This window comes from Nelumbo lutea, chromosome 1 (genome assembly GCF_056320005.1).
Source record: "Nelumbo lutea isolate HS-2025 chromosome 1, American lotus-T2T, whole genome shotgun sequence".
NCBI classification, from domain to species: Eukaryota; Viridiplantae; Streptophyta; class Magnoliopsida; order Proteales; family Nelumbonaceae; genus Nelumbo; species Nelumbo lutea.
The window spans coordinates 4834457-4850861 of record NC_142684.1 but is presented as its reverse complement, the minus strand read 5'-3'; the positions used below and the strand labels follow the sequence as shown (position 1 = coordinate 4850861).

Sequence of the window (16405 nt, the reverse complement as noted above, 5' to 3'; positions counted from 1 at the left end):
CGAGTAGGCTCGAAAAATAATAAATACTTAGAAAAAGTAGAGAATGGAGTAAAAAACTTGTAACACGGCAGAACTTTTGCTTTACAAGTTTTCATTCCAAACTTTACCAACATTATGTAAATGCAAATTGCCAGAAGACCATTTGGCCTCCGCCCATGCATCTCATATAAGAGCTGTTCTGGAATATTATCACTATCATGGTAAAACTGAAGCCCACAAGCAGACCTATGCAAATTCCAAGTCGATAATGGAGATAAATAGGTTAAGGCAACGCGTTAATTATATACCATCCCCATATATAATATAATAAACTGGAAAAAAATGAGAAATTTAACAAAAGATGAAATTTCAAATATTTTGGATCTTGGAGTGCAAGAGGTCAGCCAGTACCTCAGTACACACTAATTACAACATGATACGGCACATAACCCATGCATGACTTGACTGTACCAACCAAACGCTTGTATTCCAGTCCTTTTTATCCTTATCGCCATCATTGTTTGTGTATTCCAGTCCTTCAAATGCATCAAAACGAGCACCAAGTGCTCTCAATAACGCACCTGCATCAAAACTAAACAATAGAAAGTAGAGGTCTTAGAAGAACATTCTGAAATGTTAAATAAAAAGGCTTCTCAGACATATAAGGTGCGACCAAAGATAAGACCTAACTTAGGTATGATTTGTAATCGAGCAAATACACTTCACCTAAAAGAATATCTTCCATACCAATTCAACCTCTTGGAAGCCTTTTGCTTGATTTTTCATTTTGGGAAACTAAATTAGATTTAATTTGTGATTAGAGGTTACAAAGCAACTTTCTAATTTTAATTAGGAAACACATCTCTAGAACTAGAGTGGGACCTATGTACCCAATTTTCTAAATGGGAAGCCTATATACATCAACCCGGCGTTTTCAACCTATAGTTGACCCAGATGGTTGGACCAAGGACTTGGTCAATCCTGGTTTAGGTCAATGACCCATCAACCTAGATGGTTGATTCATTTAGCCGCCTTCACCCATTCAACAGGTTAGTGGGTTTTTGTAATTATTTTCTTGAAACTTCTTTATATAAATGACTACAAGTTGACATGTTTACATGCATGGTTGATTGACTTACCCACTGTCCCAGTAGGGAATTAGTTCAGCCTCCAGACTGGGTTCTAAAACAATGCTTCAACCCATTACTACTTTTCTCATCCCCTAGCTCTTCTTGACCCTTCAACCTACAAAAGATCACTTCTCACTTATCACCTTACGGCCAAACCATCTCAACTTTATTTCTCTTCTTATCACCTTACGGGGCTACTCTTATGTTCCTATGAATATGTTCGTTCTTAGCTTTCCAACTCATCCATTTCAACATTCACATTTCTGTTGAATTAACTTTTATTTGCCATGTTTCTTGGCTGTCCATCACTCTACCCCATACAACATTGCTCACCTTATAACTGTTTTATAAAATTTTCTTATTACCATTATGGTGCTTTGGTTACTTTGCTACATTCTTCAAAAGAGAAATAAATATAAATATACTAACACATTTGTGTATGTAAGAAGAATATATGAATGGATTAGAGGATGAGTTATATCCAGTATAATAATTCCTTCCCTTGTTCCTTTTTCTTGTTTTTCCTATTGATTAAACACATTGTCAATGTCAACAAGGCCAACGAAAGAAGCCTTTGTCATTGCATAGCTTGTGAAAAAATGAAGCAAGAACGGTAAGGCCTACATCACATCAATAATATCAGTTCATGCCAACCAACACCAACAGAAAAAGTACATTCATAATTCAACCTTCTATTGGATCGTTAAAACAAGTAGTAGCACCTGTAAAGATTTGGAAAAAAAAAATTATCTAATTACCTTGAACATGTAAGATAATGCAATTGGTTGCATTTCTTGAAAATGGTGTTGCTCATCCCCATTTTTTATAGTAAATGAAATGAAAATTCACTACAATAGAAAAGACAAGCTTTTTTTTGATAAAATGGGTGTGATGAGGTGACACTCCAAAACAAAGATACCAATTGGAAAAATTTAAACATCATTAAAGATAACAAATCATATAGAAATCACTGTCATCTCAACAGTAGACCAAAATTTTAATTCAAATGAGCATCTCTAAATGTCTACATGTTAATAAATAAGTTGTTACAATCATATAAAACTTGTAAGTATTGTAATTTGTGCAATTTTTTTAGGATTTATTTGAGTTTTCTAGCATATTTATGTCTATCTTGATTTTCAGTCCATATCCATAGAGAAATCACTGTCATCTCAACAGTAGACCAAAATTTTAATTCAAATGAGCATCTCTAAATGTCTACATGTTAATAAATAACTTGTTACAATCATATAAAACTTGTAAGTATTGTATCTTGATTTTCAGTCCGTATCCATGTGTATCCAAAGCATATTTATGTCCATCTTGATTTTCTAGCATATTTATGTCTATCTTGATTTTCAGTCCGTATCCATGTGTATCCAAAGCATATCCCAATACGCCTCTTGAAATTGTCTTACACCTTGTGTTTCCAATACTTTGAACCTTGCGTCCACTCTAGATAAATCACTCTCTCGAATAATATCATCTTCTCTAATCCCATGGAATAGAACTATAATTAAATTATCCTCGTAAATTATGTATTTATGTATAGGTTTACTTTTTGGGAATAAGAAATAAAACTTAGTTACCATCCCACTTAATAAGACAATAACTAGTTAGTCTCATAAATTTTGTATTACAATTGTGATATCAAACAAGTTACACAATTAAGTTACTTTATGGGCAGCACATTCATTTCTGTCATTTATAATATAACCCCTCTGTGTCCATCCCTAGATTTAAGTGCTCAAACCTTTTTCCACCAATTAAATAGTGGATAACTTTGATTTAGAAATAAATTTCCGAGAAAATGGGTTACAACACCCTCCAAGATGGAACATTTCCTTACTTGACTGCATTCTCTTGGCAAAGCACACCATATGAAAAACAAAAACACCGAATCAAGATTAAAAGATAGTATACCAACCAACAGTCACAATCTCATAAAAGACAATTAGTTCAATACCCCCAAAAAAAAAATCATCAAAATACCTAATCTCATTTCCACTTCCACCGTTTTGAAAATGCTTCATTAACCCCTATCCAAGCTCTTCATTCTTCCTCTCTCCCATTCATAAACTCAATACCGGTAAACCCAATACTATCCTTGTTTCCTTAAACTCTGAACCCATCTCTTCTTTCTTCTAGATGATCATATTCATCATTCCTATTAAAATCCCCACCCACTCATTCTGCCTCTTCAAATTCCATCTCTCTAAACTGACCAACTTTATTGCAAAATCCTGCCCACCCAAAAAGAATAATCAAAATCTTTTTTAATCCTACCCTTACTAAAGCAGTGATTGATATCCCCAAGAATTTGAACCTGCAAGAAGTGAGGGTGAAGGAAATAAAATTTTGGAATTCCTCTACCCTTAACACTTTTTGTGAAAGGATTCTATCATAGGTGTCAAGGCATCATCTTGACAACTAAGCACAACTTTGGTTGGGCACCTCTGAACACCATGACTTGTAGCAACAAGACACCTGTCCAAGCAATAAGGTGCCTGCCTATGTGACAAAAATCAGGCACTTTATGATAATACTATTATTCAACAATATGTATATTAAAACATTCTATTCTATACTGTGTATATCATTTATACTTTGCTTTAATTTTTTTTTGTTACATTGCTTTAAAATTTTACTATTAAAACTTAAATATATCCGAGGATTTAGAGAAGAAAGAAAAGGAAAAGAAAAGTCAACAATTTTCTTTTTCTTTTGTTTTTCCATCTTTTTGGCTTTGCCCTTGTTCTTTTTCTATTTTACTTGCTCTATAATTTTTTTATCAGTATACTTGCTCTATAATTTTTATCATATAAAAATTTAGCTCTTTTCCTAGATAAAAACTATAGCTTTCTCTAGTTGCTAATTTGCTATAAAGTTGCTCCATTTAGCTTTTTTGAAAATATTGAAATTAATATTTTAAAATACCATTGACTTTTAGATAAGATGATGCCATGTTTTGAGAGTAAGTTTAATCTTCTTAATAAAGAGAATTAATAATTTTATCAATTAATATGCATGCTGATTTATATATAAAACTAGAGAATTAACCAAAATTTAATTTGTGGTTACCAAATTCTTAATCCTAGGGACCTAGGTACCATCCACCTAGACAACTAGTCGCCCCATAGTTGCCCAGAATCAGCTAGACACCTTTTTTTTATCAGCAACACATAAATGATTTCATTAATAATAGAAAATAGAATTTCAACAAGAGACTGGAAAAAAGAAAAACTCAGCTTCAGTAAAGCTGACCCAACACAAGAATTACAATTGAGCCCAATACAAGGAAAGTCTCTGTACCCCTTGTTTCACTAACCCATCTGCCAGACTGTTGGCAGTTCTTCTAACCCATTTAACTTGGATCGTCATGTCTTCTGACAGCCTGAATTCACTTCCTAGGTGCCAACTCACCCCATCCCCCTTCTTCAACCATTCCACAACAGTTCTCAAATCACCTTCAATGATGAATCAGCTCGACACCTTAGCAACTATAGAATCCATACATAGGCCATTGCTGCCTCTTGGGCTTCAATTCAAAAAGAATTTCAAGGATTAAATTTCTGCTAGTTTCTGAATTCTGTGCCAGCAAAGAAGTGGGCAAGAAAAGGTTGAATCTAGAAATTTGAGGAAGCAGTTCCAATAAATGCCATTGACACCCACGAATTCCATTTACTCAATCACAGCCCAAGAGTCTCTATGGATGAAGATACGCTAGGTCCTTTTTTAAATAAACAATTTTAGAATCATGGGCCTTCAAATCGAAAGAACAAAACTAGGTCTCATTGCCATCCCAAAATTCCATTTACTCAATCACAGCCTAAGAGTCTCTATGAATGAACTTATGCTAGGTCCTTTTCTGAATAAACAATTTTAGAACCCTGGGCCTTCAAATCAAGAGAACAAAACTAGGTCCCATTGTGATGAAAGGCCCATGTCACTAGCATTCTTCATCTTATATTAAAATGTGTAAGAAATCTTTGGCAAATTTATTGATTCATTGTTCAACAGAATATATGCCCTTAAGAGAATGTACAAAAAGGGTAAAGTGGCATCATGATGAATCTATTGTCTGTGGGCATGTTTGCTGACCTTCAAAAGTGGCTGAGGACTTTGCAACAATTATAAGGATAACAACAATACCTGGTTCACTCCAAATTGTCCCTGAGGTGCATGGTTTCTTTGATCCGCTTGCATATCATCCCTCCTCTCCACTTGTGAAAATTTTTGAGGTTCTTCATGCCCAGGGTAACTCTGACCATATCCAGAACCTGCTCCTTGTCCATAATTCCCACCACTCTGAGGTCCAAAGTTCCTATTAAAGTCCCCATGTTCAGGAGATGCATAGTCCCTTCGGTCTCCTTGTGGAAAGTCCCTACGTTCTTGAGAATAATGGTTTCCTTGCGCCCCTTGGTTGTAATCCCTCTGATACGAAGGCATTGCATCTCTTCTCTCTCTCTGATAATTGTCTTGTCCTCCAGGAGCATAATCCATGTTGCCTGTTGGCCTAAAATCTCTTCTTTCTCCCTGTCCAGTTGAACCATAGTTTTGTTGTGGTGCATAGTTCTGTTGTGATGGATAATTTTGTTGAGGTTGATAGTTTTGTTGGGGTGGATAGTTTTGTTGGGGTGCATAGTTCTGCTGGGGTCCATAATTCCTTCCATCTCCCTGCATTGATCCTTGGCGATCATATGGTGGGTTTCCTTGTTGGGTTGGCATCGAGCCTCTTTGTCTGTCATATCTTGGCCTGTCATAATTTCGATTTCGGTCACCATATCTTCCTTGTGACCTTCCATATTGAACAGGGGGAGGCCTTGGGATGATTGTCCCATTAATGTATTTGTCTCCTGAATGTTGCAGAAAGGAAAATAAATTGTAAATACAAATGAAACAATGAAATACCAGAAATAGAATATGCATAAACAAATATGTTTAGACATGTGAATACATCAAGTATCCAGAGTGCCAAGACCCAATGCTTTATGATCCCACCAAGGTCAGAAAGTATCCAACTTTGGCAAATAGTGCAAAATCTCCCATAAGTATTCCAATCCAAAAAATACAAAGAGAATCTCCAGATAAAATGGTAAAATTATCCCATCATTATGTAAGGTCAAAATGAGGTAAAATCATCTATTGATTCTATTCATTATTCATGTGGCATGTATTAATACTTTTTGCTAAGAACATGTCTTTGAGTACTCAAGTGGCCATTTCTTGGTGCAATGGTAAAACCTTGGGCAGACAAGCATGACAAATATGGGTTCAAGCCTGAGAGAAGGAACTCCATGCAAAAAAAAGAATGCCAAATGTATGGTCCAAATCCAATCTACCCCTCCCAAGACCCTAGGCAAAAGGGACCACCACCATTGGCAAATGGCTCCTTTTATCATAGACAAGTTAAAATTTCATTGAATTAATGTAAAAAGATGCATCATTTACTACTCTCCATTATAAAGAAGTTATAACAAACAGCCAAAGGCTGATCAATCCCACTAACATAAAAAATACTTTTTTAATCCATTTTTTATCAATTAATTTTTAATCCAATTACGCCATGATACACCCCCTCACTCAAGCATAAGCCCTCTCAAGTAGGTAATGACTCTGTACATGCCATTGAGCATCCAATACATGGAACATACAGAATTTGTATGTTTCATTTATTTTCGTTCGTATCAGTCCGATACGGGCCCATATCAATTTAAAAGAGCTCTCTTTCTTATTTAATTTTGACACCTTTTAAATATCAAATTTAATTCCCTTCTCTCCAAATTTAAATTATATGACTCTTAATTATCACATTTAATTGCATGCCATTAAAGGCGAATTAAATAGTACATTTAAGGCAATTTCAGATTTGAATTTGAATTTGAATTTGGCATGCCACTAAATTTGCGTATAAAAATCACAAATAGGCGACCAAAGGTATTCGAACCCTAGTCATTTGTTTTCAACAACTACAAGCTTGCCACCACACCATACCCTCAATGCTTGGCATTATAATATGTATTATAAATTTTAATTAAACGCACTTTTTAGATTATTATAATATATTCAAAACATGTAATTATATTCTTCTATAACATATATTTTTTTATTTTAGTTTCAATTTTTTATAAGACGCCTATCTTGAAAAGTTACACAATTACTCCAATTGGACATTTGAGTGAAAAGTTATGGCCTTTAGAGTCTGCATTAATGTGCTAAAAAATTCAAAGCACCAAGTGGTTTTCTAGACTGGTTCATCAACTTTCTAGTTTGATTAGCTGGGTTGGTAGTTTTGAACATTTTTTTACCCAATCCGATTTTGGGAGCATGACTGAACCGGCCAAAATCTCTCTAAGTCATGGTTCAACCGGTCCAACTGGTCAATCCATTCCTATTTTCTAAACAACGATAAATATTAATACAAATTATATTGATTCTTTAAAAAACTATGGTATGTATGTATTTTATATCTTCCATCATTTTTTCAATAGTTTCCAATATATAAATCATTGAAATATGGTTTTTTATGTTTAAATAACTTGTTTATAGTCATATAAAACTCATATTTATTATTATTATAGTTTCTTTAAGATTTATGAGTTTTTGTGTATCCATGTGTATCTTAATTTTCTTTTATCTATGCGTATCCAAAGTGTATCTCGATACATCTCTTAAAATTGCCTCTTCAATACACATTCCATTTCCGATACTTTAAACCTTGCAATTCACATAGAAAAAGGAAAAGCAAAACAATTTCTACATTACATATTACAGCCTAGAATGGAGCAACCCTTTAGGCTCTCGTTTGGTTTGTAGGAAGATTTGGGTGGGATGGGGTGGGATGGGATGGGAAAGTGTAAAAATTTACCTTTCCATTGTTTGGTTTTATATATGGGAAAATAATAGGAAAACACTGTTACGAGGGAGAAGAGAGGAGGAAGATGGAGGGAGAGTTGGAGAACTCCATGACTGAAGCTCCGAAGATGTCCTCCGGCACCGATAGTCCCCTCTCCTTTGTCGGTGCTTAATCGACCATTGTGCAGTGGTCCCCCCTTCGCACTTCCTCTATAATAGGGGATGATTGGAGACGAATAGCCGTTGTGGGGTGCTCTATTTCACCAAGAGGAAGATGGATAGTAGTTCATTGGCGGAAAGCGAAGATGTAGTAGTGTTGCGAAGACAATGAGCAATGCTTTGGTCACCGCCACTATGGGGTGCTTTGTTTCACCAAGAGGAAGACAAACAATAGTTGGTCGGCGGAAAGCGAAGATGTAACAGTGTTGCGAAGACGGTGAACAGTGCTCTGGTCACCACCGCTGTGGGGTGCACTAGTCACCGCTGCTGGTATTTCCTGTGTTCATTGTCAAGAAGACGATGAACAGTGCTACAAAAAACAAAACACGGAATAAGAAAGAGAAGAGAGGCGAGGGGGAGAAGGATGTGATTGAGAGGGAATGTCGTCGTCGCTGCTCTGCTTTTGGGTTCGAACGGAGAAGGGGAAGTAACAATGGTTTCTCAGTTTTTCCACCGGGGTCGCACTGTTCTGGTGCGACCCTAGCTCCACGATTTTGGGATCTATCATCCCACATTTTTCTCATCCCATCCCTCTACTTCCCTTAAAACAAACAAGAGAAAAGGGAATATTTTTTGGAATATTCCCTTTTTCTCATCCCCATCCCACAAACCAAACAGAGCCTTATAGACAACCCCAACCCCTTGCTCTTGCCAAAGAGTTAGACAGCATGTTAATACTCCTAGGCACCCAGATGAATGAGGTATTCAGGTATGTACCTACACGAGGGACAACAATATCAATTACCTAAATTGTGATGCATTATCTGTTGGCTATTTAACAAAGAACCACTGTTGCAAAACCATGCTAGAATCAAAATAATATTCAGGTTAAATTTTAGAAAGCAAATCCATTTCAGCTTTTCAGATAGGGAAGAAGGGATATCATGAGGAACAATACCTCCATACTCCTTGTTCACCGGATCAATGTAGGAATCGGGCAAAATAAAAACAACACCAGGCAAACCTGATTAAGAAATTAAAATTAAAGAAACAAAAAATATAGAAAAAAGATATATTAGAAAAGCCAATTGTGTGCTGTCCAGATAAACTCATTACCGGAAAAGCTTACCCCGAAACTTCTCTGACATTTCCTCAGTCATCACAGCCTGGAAGCCAGTATAGGTTGTTGTGCTACAGGCATACATTCTTTTCTTTGCCTCTTCCACACTACACCCATAGAAAAGCATCACTAAATTGGCCTACTTCTCTCCCAATTTACAACTCCAAATATGTTCTTGCTCACAAACAAATATTCCTTCGAAAATATCCAACAAGTAAATATCATAGACAAAATGTAACAAAGATGTAAATCTTGCCACACCAACAATCAACCAATTGATTGGCGACTAGGAAATCTTATATAACCACAATAAAAAAAGAAACCTTTATAAACGTAAGGTACCCTTGGAACAGTAATACAACAAATTGAAGCTTATTGATCAGTGTCAGAATTCAGACCCATTGGAATGTCCACCAATAAAGGAGATCATCATCCAAACCAAAAACTGACAAACTAGTGACCATGTACTTCTATGAACTCTTTAAAAGAATGAGTGAATATAGATCATTAGTTGAGAAACAGTAACCATGTTACATATACATCCAGTTTAGGAAAATGCACCTAACATCCTAGACAACTGAACTAATGGGTCACTTCCCCAATGGTGATACAAGAAATTAAATAGATTGCACAACCATATCCAATCTCTATTAGTCTATTATCAAAAAAAACCATATCCATCACCTAGGTCACTTCATTCTGTCTTCTAGCTAGAGCCAATGGGCATATTAAGAAAATTGAAGGACAGGTTGGAACTCGGACGCAACAAAAGGATTCATCTTAAGTTGGGTATGTGAACTACAGATGAAACTTTGATACAGAAGTATATATAGTGATTTAGTAAAACAGATCAAAACCACTTAATCACATTATTATGGCATGCAATATGCAGTACTTAGAAATGTGGATCTTGATAACTTGGTTGATAGGGAGGTGGAGGTAGGCAAGTCATTGGGTTTGTTTTTTGTGGGTGGGGAGGCCTTTGTCAGAAGAGCTTTTGAAGAGTTTGAGAAGAAAAAAGGAGAGTCTTACAAAAATTACTACCAGGGAAGGGGGTGAGACACGGAACAAGGGAGAAGGGCAAGAACAAGATTTTGTTGGGGAGGAGTAATTCAGGTTGTAACTTGTAAGGAGGGTAAGGGGTCTGGACTCTGAAATTGGTAGGAGAAAGGAGGGGAGATTTTGTGGGAGATGTTTGAGTTTCTTTAAGTATTGTCTCTTTTTGGGGGTTCTTGCGTTGCTTTTCTGAAATTGGTAGGAGAAAGGAGTGGAGAGTTTGTGAGAGATGTTTGAGTTTCTTTAAGTAATTTCTCTTTTTGGGGTTCTTGTGTTGTTTTTCTGTTTCGAGTATGTGGTTGTATTGCAGCTTCCCTTTTTCCTTTTAATGAATTTTTTCTTGTATTATCAAAAAAAAAATCACATCCATCTGCCAAAAAATAATGGATATTCCTATTAGGAAGATGAAAATGCACATATCCAGTTCTGTAAATGAACTGGACTGAAAGAAGTATGTAGCTGACATGAAATAAGAAAAATAATGGAAGTTTTCATTCCTGTAGAAATTTAATTGCTTCATATGGTTTACGATCAATTACCACAAGGCTATTTCTGGATGATAACATTTATAATATCAGCTCATTTTTCAATGGTGTGAAAAAGAGCCAGAAAGTAGTGAGCACATATTCCTCCCTTCAATCAATGAATTCATGTACATAGTTGCCAAGGCATCACCTGGGTGCCCACCTAGGCAACTAGGCGCCCTTGGTTGGGTTCCTCACCCAATTCCTTGACATTTAGCAACTAGGCACCCTTCTAGCTAGGCAACAATGTATTAATACATTTTATCATATATATATATATATATATATATATATATAGAGAGAGAGAGAGAGAGAGAGAGAGAGATAAAGAGATTCAAAGAGTTTTGTTTGAGGAGAGAAAAAAGAAAGAAAAAAAAAGAAAGAGGAAAAAAATAATAGAATTATAAAGAGATTCTTTTTTTATATTCTCTCACTAATTAAATAAAACAGAAACACCTTGTTTTTTCTATTTTACTTTCCATCTTGAATATTTACGATATGAAGTTAGTAACATTCTTTAGCTGCTAATTGATATGAAATTGCTCTTTTAAATACTTATTATAGTAGTATTATTTTTGAGAATAATGAAACTAATATAAGTAAAAGGTTTTTTATCTTTTAGGTGTGATGATTTGCCACATTTTTAGAGAAAATTTAATGTTCTTAATAAAGAGAAATTGTTATTCTTTCGATTAATATGCATGCCGAATGGGTATATAAAAATAGGAAACTAGCCAAAAGTTAGTTTTTTATATTATAAAATTTTTATCGCCAAGGCCACTAAGTGACTAGGCGCCCCCGTGTCGCAGAGAATCGCTTAGATGCCTTGAAAACTATGCTCATGTAGCATGGACCAAAGCCAATAAGAAAACGTAACTGGCATGGGAGGAAGTTCACTTAGTAAGAGGTCAGGCCAAGACCACCTCAAATAGTATGGTTTAATCAAGAAGAAATGACATGTAAAATTTTATAGCAATAACGAGTATATAATTGTCTCATAGTAGAGAGCGATTTTCTTTTTTTATCGATCAATAAGTAGAGAGCAATTTTCTTTTTTTATCGATCAATAAGTAGAGAACAATTCTCTTTTTTTATCGATCAATAAGTAGAGAGCGATTCTCTGACAACAACAGAAAAAGGAAACACAATGTACCGTGGCATAAAAGATATACGTAGCAACTAGATACTCGGTTCAGAGTTCAGACCACCAGGAACCAAAACCAGAGAGGGAGAACCATACCTCCCAACAACTTTTGCTAGGGTTTGAACATAGGTCTCGACCATCTCCTCAGGAGTGGGTTTGGGATCTTTGGGGAACTCCATGGTGATGAGCCAATGATTGTAATCGCAACCCTCGAACAGAATCGTGTCTGGCGATATCTTTTCATCATCATTGCGTGACCTTGACGACGATGAATAGGTCAATGAGGGCGACGAGTGGAACGAAAGAGATTGAATCCGGAAAGGATTTGAAAGGAACCGAGGGCTAGGGTTTTGAAGAACATTTGTAATTAGGGATGCCGAGGAAATTGGACGATGTAAAACAGAAAAGGAAGAAGAAGCAGAAGATGTTGCAGAGAAGAAGCGATGGTGCCTGAAAAGAGACGATGAGAGGGATAATGATCGACGAAGACGGAGGGACGATAGAGCCATTGCTGATGGCTGGACGACCACGACGAGAGAAGGAAGTGTCTAGGGTTTTCCAAACCAAACGAGGGGTTTAAGAAGATGTTTTGTAAGCAGCGTGACAAATTTTTGTGTAAATTACAAAGACCACAGCAATAATTTCTGACAAATACCCTCTGGATTTTAGCTGTGAGACAAAGACACCTCCGTTAGCGTTCCGTCAATTAATTCGAAAAAGATTACCGTCCATTGTTAGAACTTGGGAGTTATTTAAAGGGAGAATGACGGTTCAGGCTTTTAAGCCCAAAGCGCAGTTGGATATGTGCCGGGTTTTTGATATTTTGAATGTTTTTAGATTTGCAGTAGAATTCAAAAATCTGCATTTGGCGTGTCCGTACTTTTCCGTTATTTGAATACCCAAAATAGGGTATTCAAATCAAAGCCGGTGAGTTAATCGATCAATCGGTTCGACTAATCATCAATTTGGTTCATCTATTTTTTTATTCTTCAATTTTCATAATGTTATATATAATAAATATAAAATATTATATTATATTATAGAAAGACTTAGATATACATATAAAATATTATTTTATAAATGATATTTAATATATTATATATTATAAATATATAATACATAATACTCATTTATAATATATAATACATATATATATATATATATTCATTTATAACATATAGATAATATATAGATGTGAAAATATATATAATACATAAGTATATATAAAATATAACTATGTATATTAGTTAGTTTGGTTAACCACCTGTTTTTTATATTGATAAACCAAAACCAAATTAGTAACTTTGGTTTTTCCAAAATACCAAACCAATAGTTTTGGTTAACTGGAATTTTTGGTTAAGTCTTGTCGATTCGATTCGGCTTTTTCGATTTTTCTTGCTCACCCCTAACCCAAACTACCTTTTTTCTCAGTAATAGTTCATATTTTCTCCTTAGGTAAGTTGTTGAAACCTCCCTTGAAGTTTTTGGTAGTTGTTAAAATCTCCCTTGAAGTTTGGTAATTGTATCACCTCTCCTAAATTTTCTAGCATAGATGCAATTAGACCCACTTTATTATAATACTCTAAGAAAAGGCATGAAAATGTCCAAAATACCCATGTACTTACATTTGACCAAAATGTTTATTTTCCAAATTTTTTCTTCATATCAATTACTATCCAAAGCCTCTCCATTCTCTTTACCCTTCGTATCAATCACTAAAGGCAACTATCATTTTTTCTATGTGGAAATCAACCTCAGTAACTACATGGGTATTTTAGACATTTTTGTATCTCTTATTAGAGTATTATAATGGAGGGGATCCACTTGAAACTATATAAAAAGTTATGTGGAGGAAATTGCAACTAACAAACTTTATAGGAAGTTTCAACAATGGTCAAAAACTTTAAAGAAGCTTTCAACAGTTTATCCTTGGGCAAATTTCTTAAACTACCCTTATAGTTTAGCTATTGACTAATTCTATCTTTAATGTCTACACATTATTTTAAAACAGTCCTACTATTTTTGACAATTGACATCTCATTAAACACTAATGAAAAACAAAATATCGAATATGTCCTCTATTATTCCTCAAATTTTCAAAATAAACCCCAATTGATGAAAATTTTCAAGAACCTTCATAAGTTCTCTATGTTGTGCATTTGTTGTATCTCGCTACAGTTGTCGTCGTCGTTGTCTCTACATCCATTGTCCACCACCTCACAATCTTCATAAACCTTCCTGAGTTCCTGTTCATGGAGGTGGATCAAACTGGACATTATGGTCGACACAACAATTTGTTCGATGCAAAGGCGGTGAAGAAAGTGCTTGGCATAGAGCAACGATTAGCTTTTTTGCAACCGATGAGCTTCATGAACAATCCTCTACAACCAATTTGTTTTTCTATCCACGTCTCGTGCAAAACAATGTGGTGAGGATGAACCATAAGAAAAGGAAAAATGTCGGTGTCGACAATTGTTCTAAACCCACCAAATGAGAGGCAATTCGTTTTGGTGCCTCAGTTGCTGACTTCAACATGGCCACAACCGCTTCTACTACCAAAGCCTCCAATATGGAAAACAGGGCTCCTTGTTAAACTCTTGGTGCCTCAATTGTCGACTCAACATGGCCACAACCGCCTCTACTACTAGAGGGCCCAGAGCCTCCAATTCTAGAAAAAACAGGGCCCCTTCTCGGACTCTGGAATGGATAGACAAGGGTCTACATCCAATTCCACTATTAAACCAACCAAAGTTTGCAACAGAGTCACAGACAATAGAGGATCCACTCTTTCTCTTGGTTACATCGAAACAAGAATGGTAGAGACAATATTGCAGCAACCTTGAGTGATTCCAATGCCAATCAAGCAATTCCTTGTGAGAACATCGTTGTCCCCACCGATTGTCACAACCTCGAGCCTTTGCAGCAATTCAGGCACAATAAAGCAATTCTTGGTGAGGAACATCGTCATCCCCGCCGATTGTCACAACCTTGAGATTGTATAACAATTCAAGCGCATAAAGGATATGGGCAACATTCGTGCATGAGGGTGTTTTGTAATTGGATTAATAGGTTTTATGTTGGGGCCTCACAACAACCACCCACATTATAAAATCACAATGTGTTTAAAATAACAACCATGAGAAATCCAATAGAAGCCAAAATGATAAAATAAAAGCATGCGCCACAAAGAACACAGACTTACGTGGTTTGACCTTATCGCCTACGTCTACGGGAGAGACGAAATTTGTTATTCACTATGAAAGAAAATGATAACAATACAAGTACTTTGCGGCTTGTAGCCCAAACCAACCCTTAACCCTTGTACACCCGTTCTCCCTTTCCTCTCAACCTAAAGAATAAAAAAAAGAGAAAAAAATTCACTCTCGCACCAAGAGCATTCTGTATTTTTCTCTCACACATTTTCTCCCAAAAAGCTTTAACCTTACATACAAAAGAAAGCTTTTATTTGTAAAACATTTTTAACCTAAAGAGGAACCACACCAACTGTTAGATTAAAATTAATCCAACGGTTGTAAAAAATAAGACATAATCCCAACAATCTTCACATTGGCTTATTTTTTAACCACCTCAGAGATATACTATTTCCTCCACCTGTTTGCAAATACCGCAAACCTCCATTGGCCTTAAAACATCACCAGCTACACATAACTTGAATAATTTGGGCCTGACTCCACATGATTCAAACAAGACGATCAATGTACATGTGTAACTATACCCAAGCTAACAATCCTAATTAATTTCAGAGAGGGACCTCGATCATTCATCTCTTCCAACAAGAGTTTTCATATCACCATCATCTATACCTTGAATGTTTGTAGCATTTGTCTTACTCTATCTGCAAAAGAGACCCTCCATGTGGCCACACTACCTTGCGCATTCTGTTTCCAACTTTCCGTCGAGATCTTGAAAACCACAGTACTCTCAACCAAACGATACAAATGCTTGCATTTTTCTCCCTTCATCAAGACCATACCACCACGTGTGATTTTCATGACTCTACCTACATCAAAAATCTTGCATCCCTTGGAGTCTAACCGGCTAAGTGATATTAGATTCATGCACATTTTTTTGACATACGCCACACCACCCAAAGTGCGAACTACTCCATCAAACATTTTGATTTTTTTTGTCCCAACACCCGTGATGTTACATGTAGATCCATCACGCAAAGAGACAACACCTGTCTCTTCTCTTAGGATGTGTCAAAATATTCATTCCTGGAGCAAATATGCATAAAATATCCAAAATCTAAAACCCACTCATTTGGAGAAAATTTGCATATACCTTCGGAGACTGTGAAAACATCTCCATCATCATCAGATGCATCTGCCACGCTTTCAAATTCATCATCATTCATTTTTCATGCAAGACAATATCTCTTCATTTGACCAAATTCATTGCATCTATAACACTATAC

At 35.8% G+C, this 16405-nt stretch overlaps 1 protein-coding gene across 1 annotated transcript; it reads right to left on the bottom strand.

Moving 5' to 3' along the window:
* Positions 1–248: 248 nt before the first annotated feature.
* LOC148873272 (uncharacterized) lies at positions 249–12606 on the bottom strand. Its single transcript, XM_088956388.1, has 5 exons — positions 12064–12606; positions 9253–9350; positions 9082–9147; positions 5262–5965; positions 249–571 (listed from the first exon to the last, which is right to left on the bottom strand). Exons 1-5 carry the CDS (start codon positions 12474–12476, stop codon positions 566–568), a joined length of 1287 nt encoding a protein of 428 aa, XP_088812514.1. The 5' UTR covers positions 12477–12606; the 3' UTR covers positions 249–565.
* Between the last annotated feature and the right edge of the window lie 3799 nt (positions 12607–16405).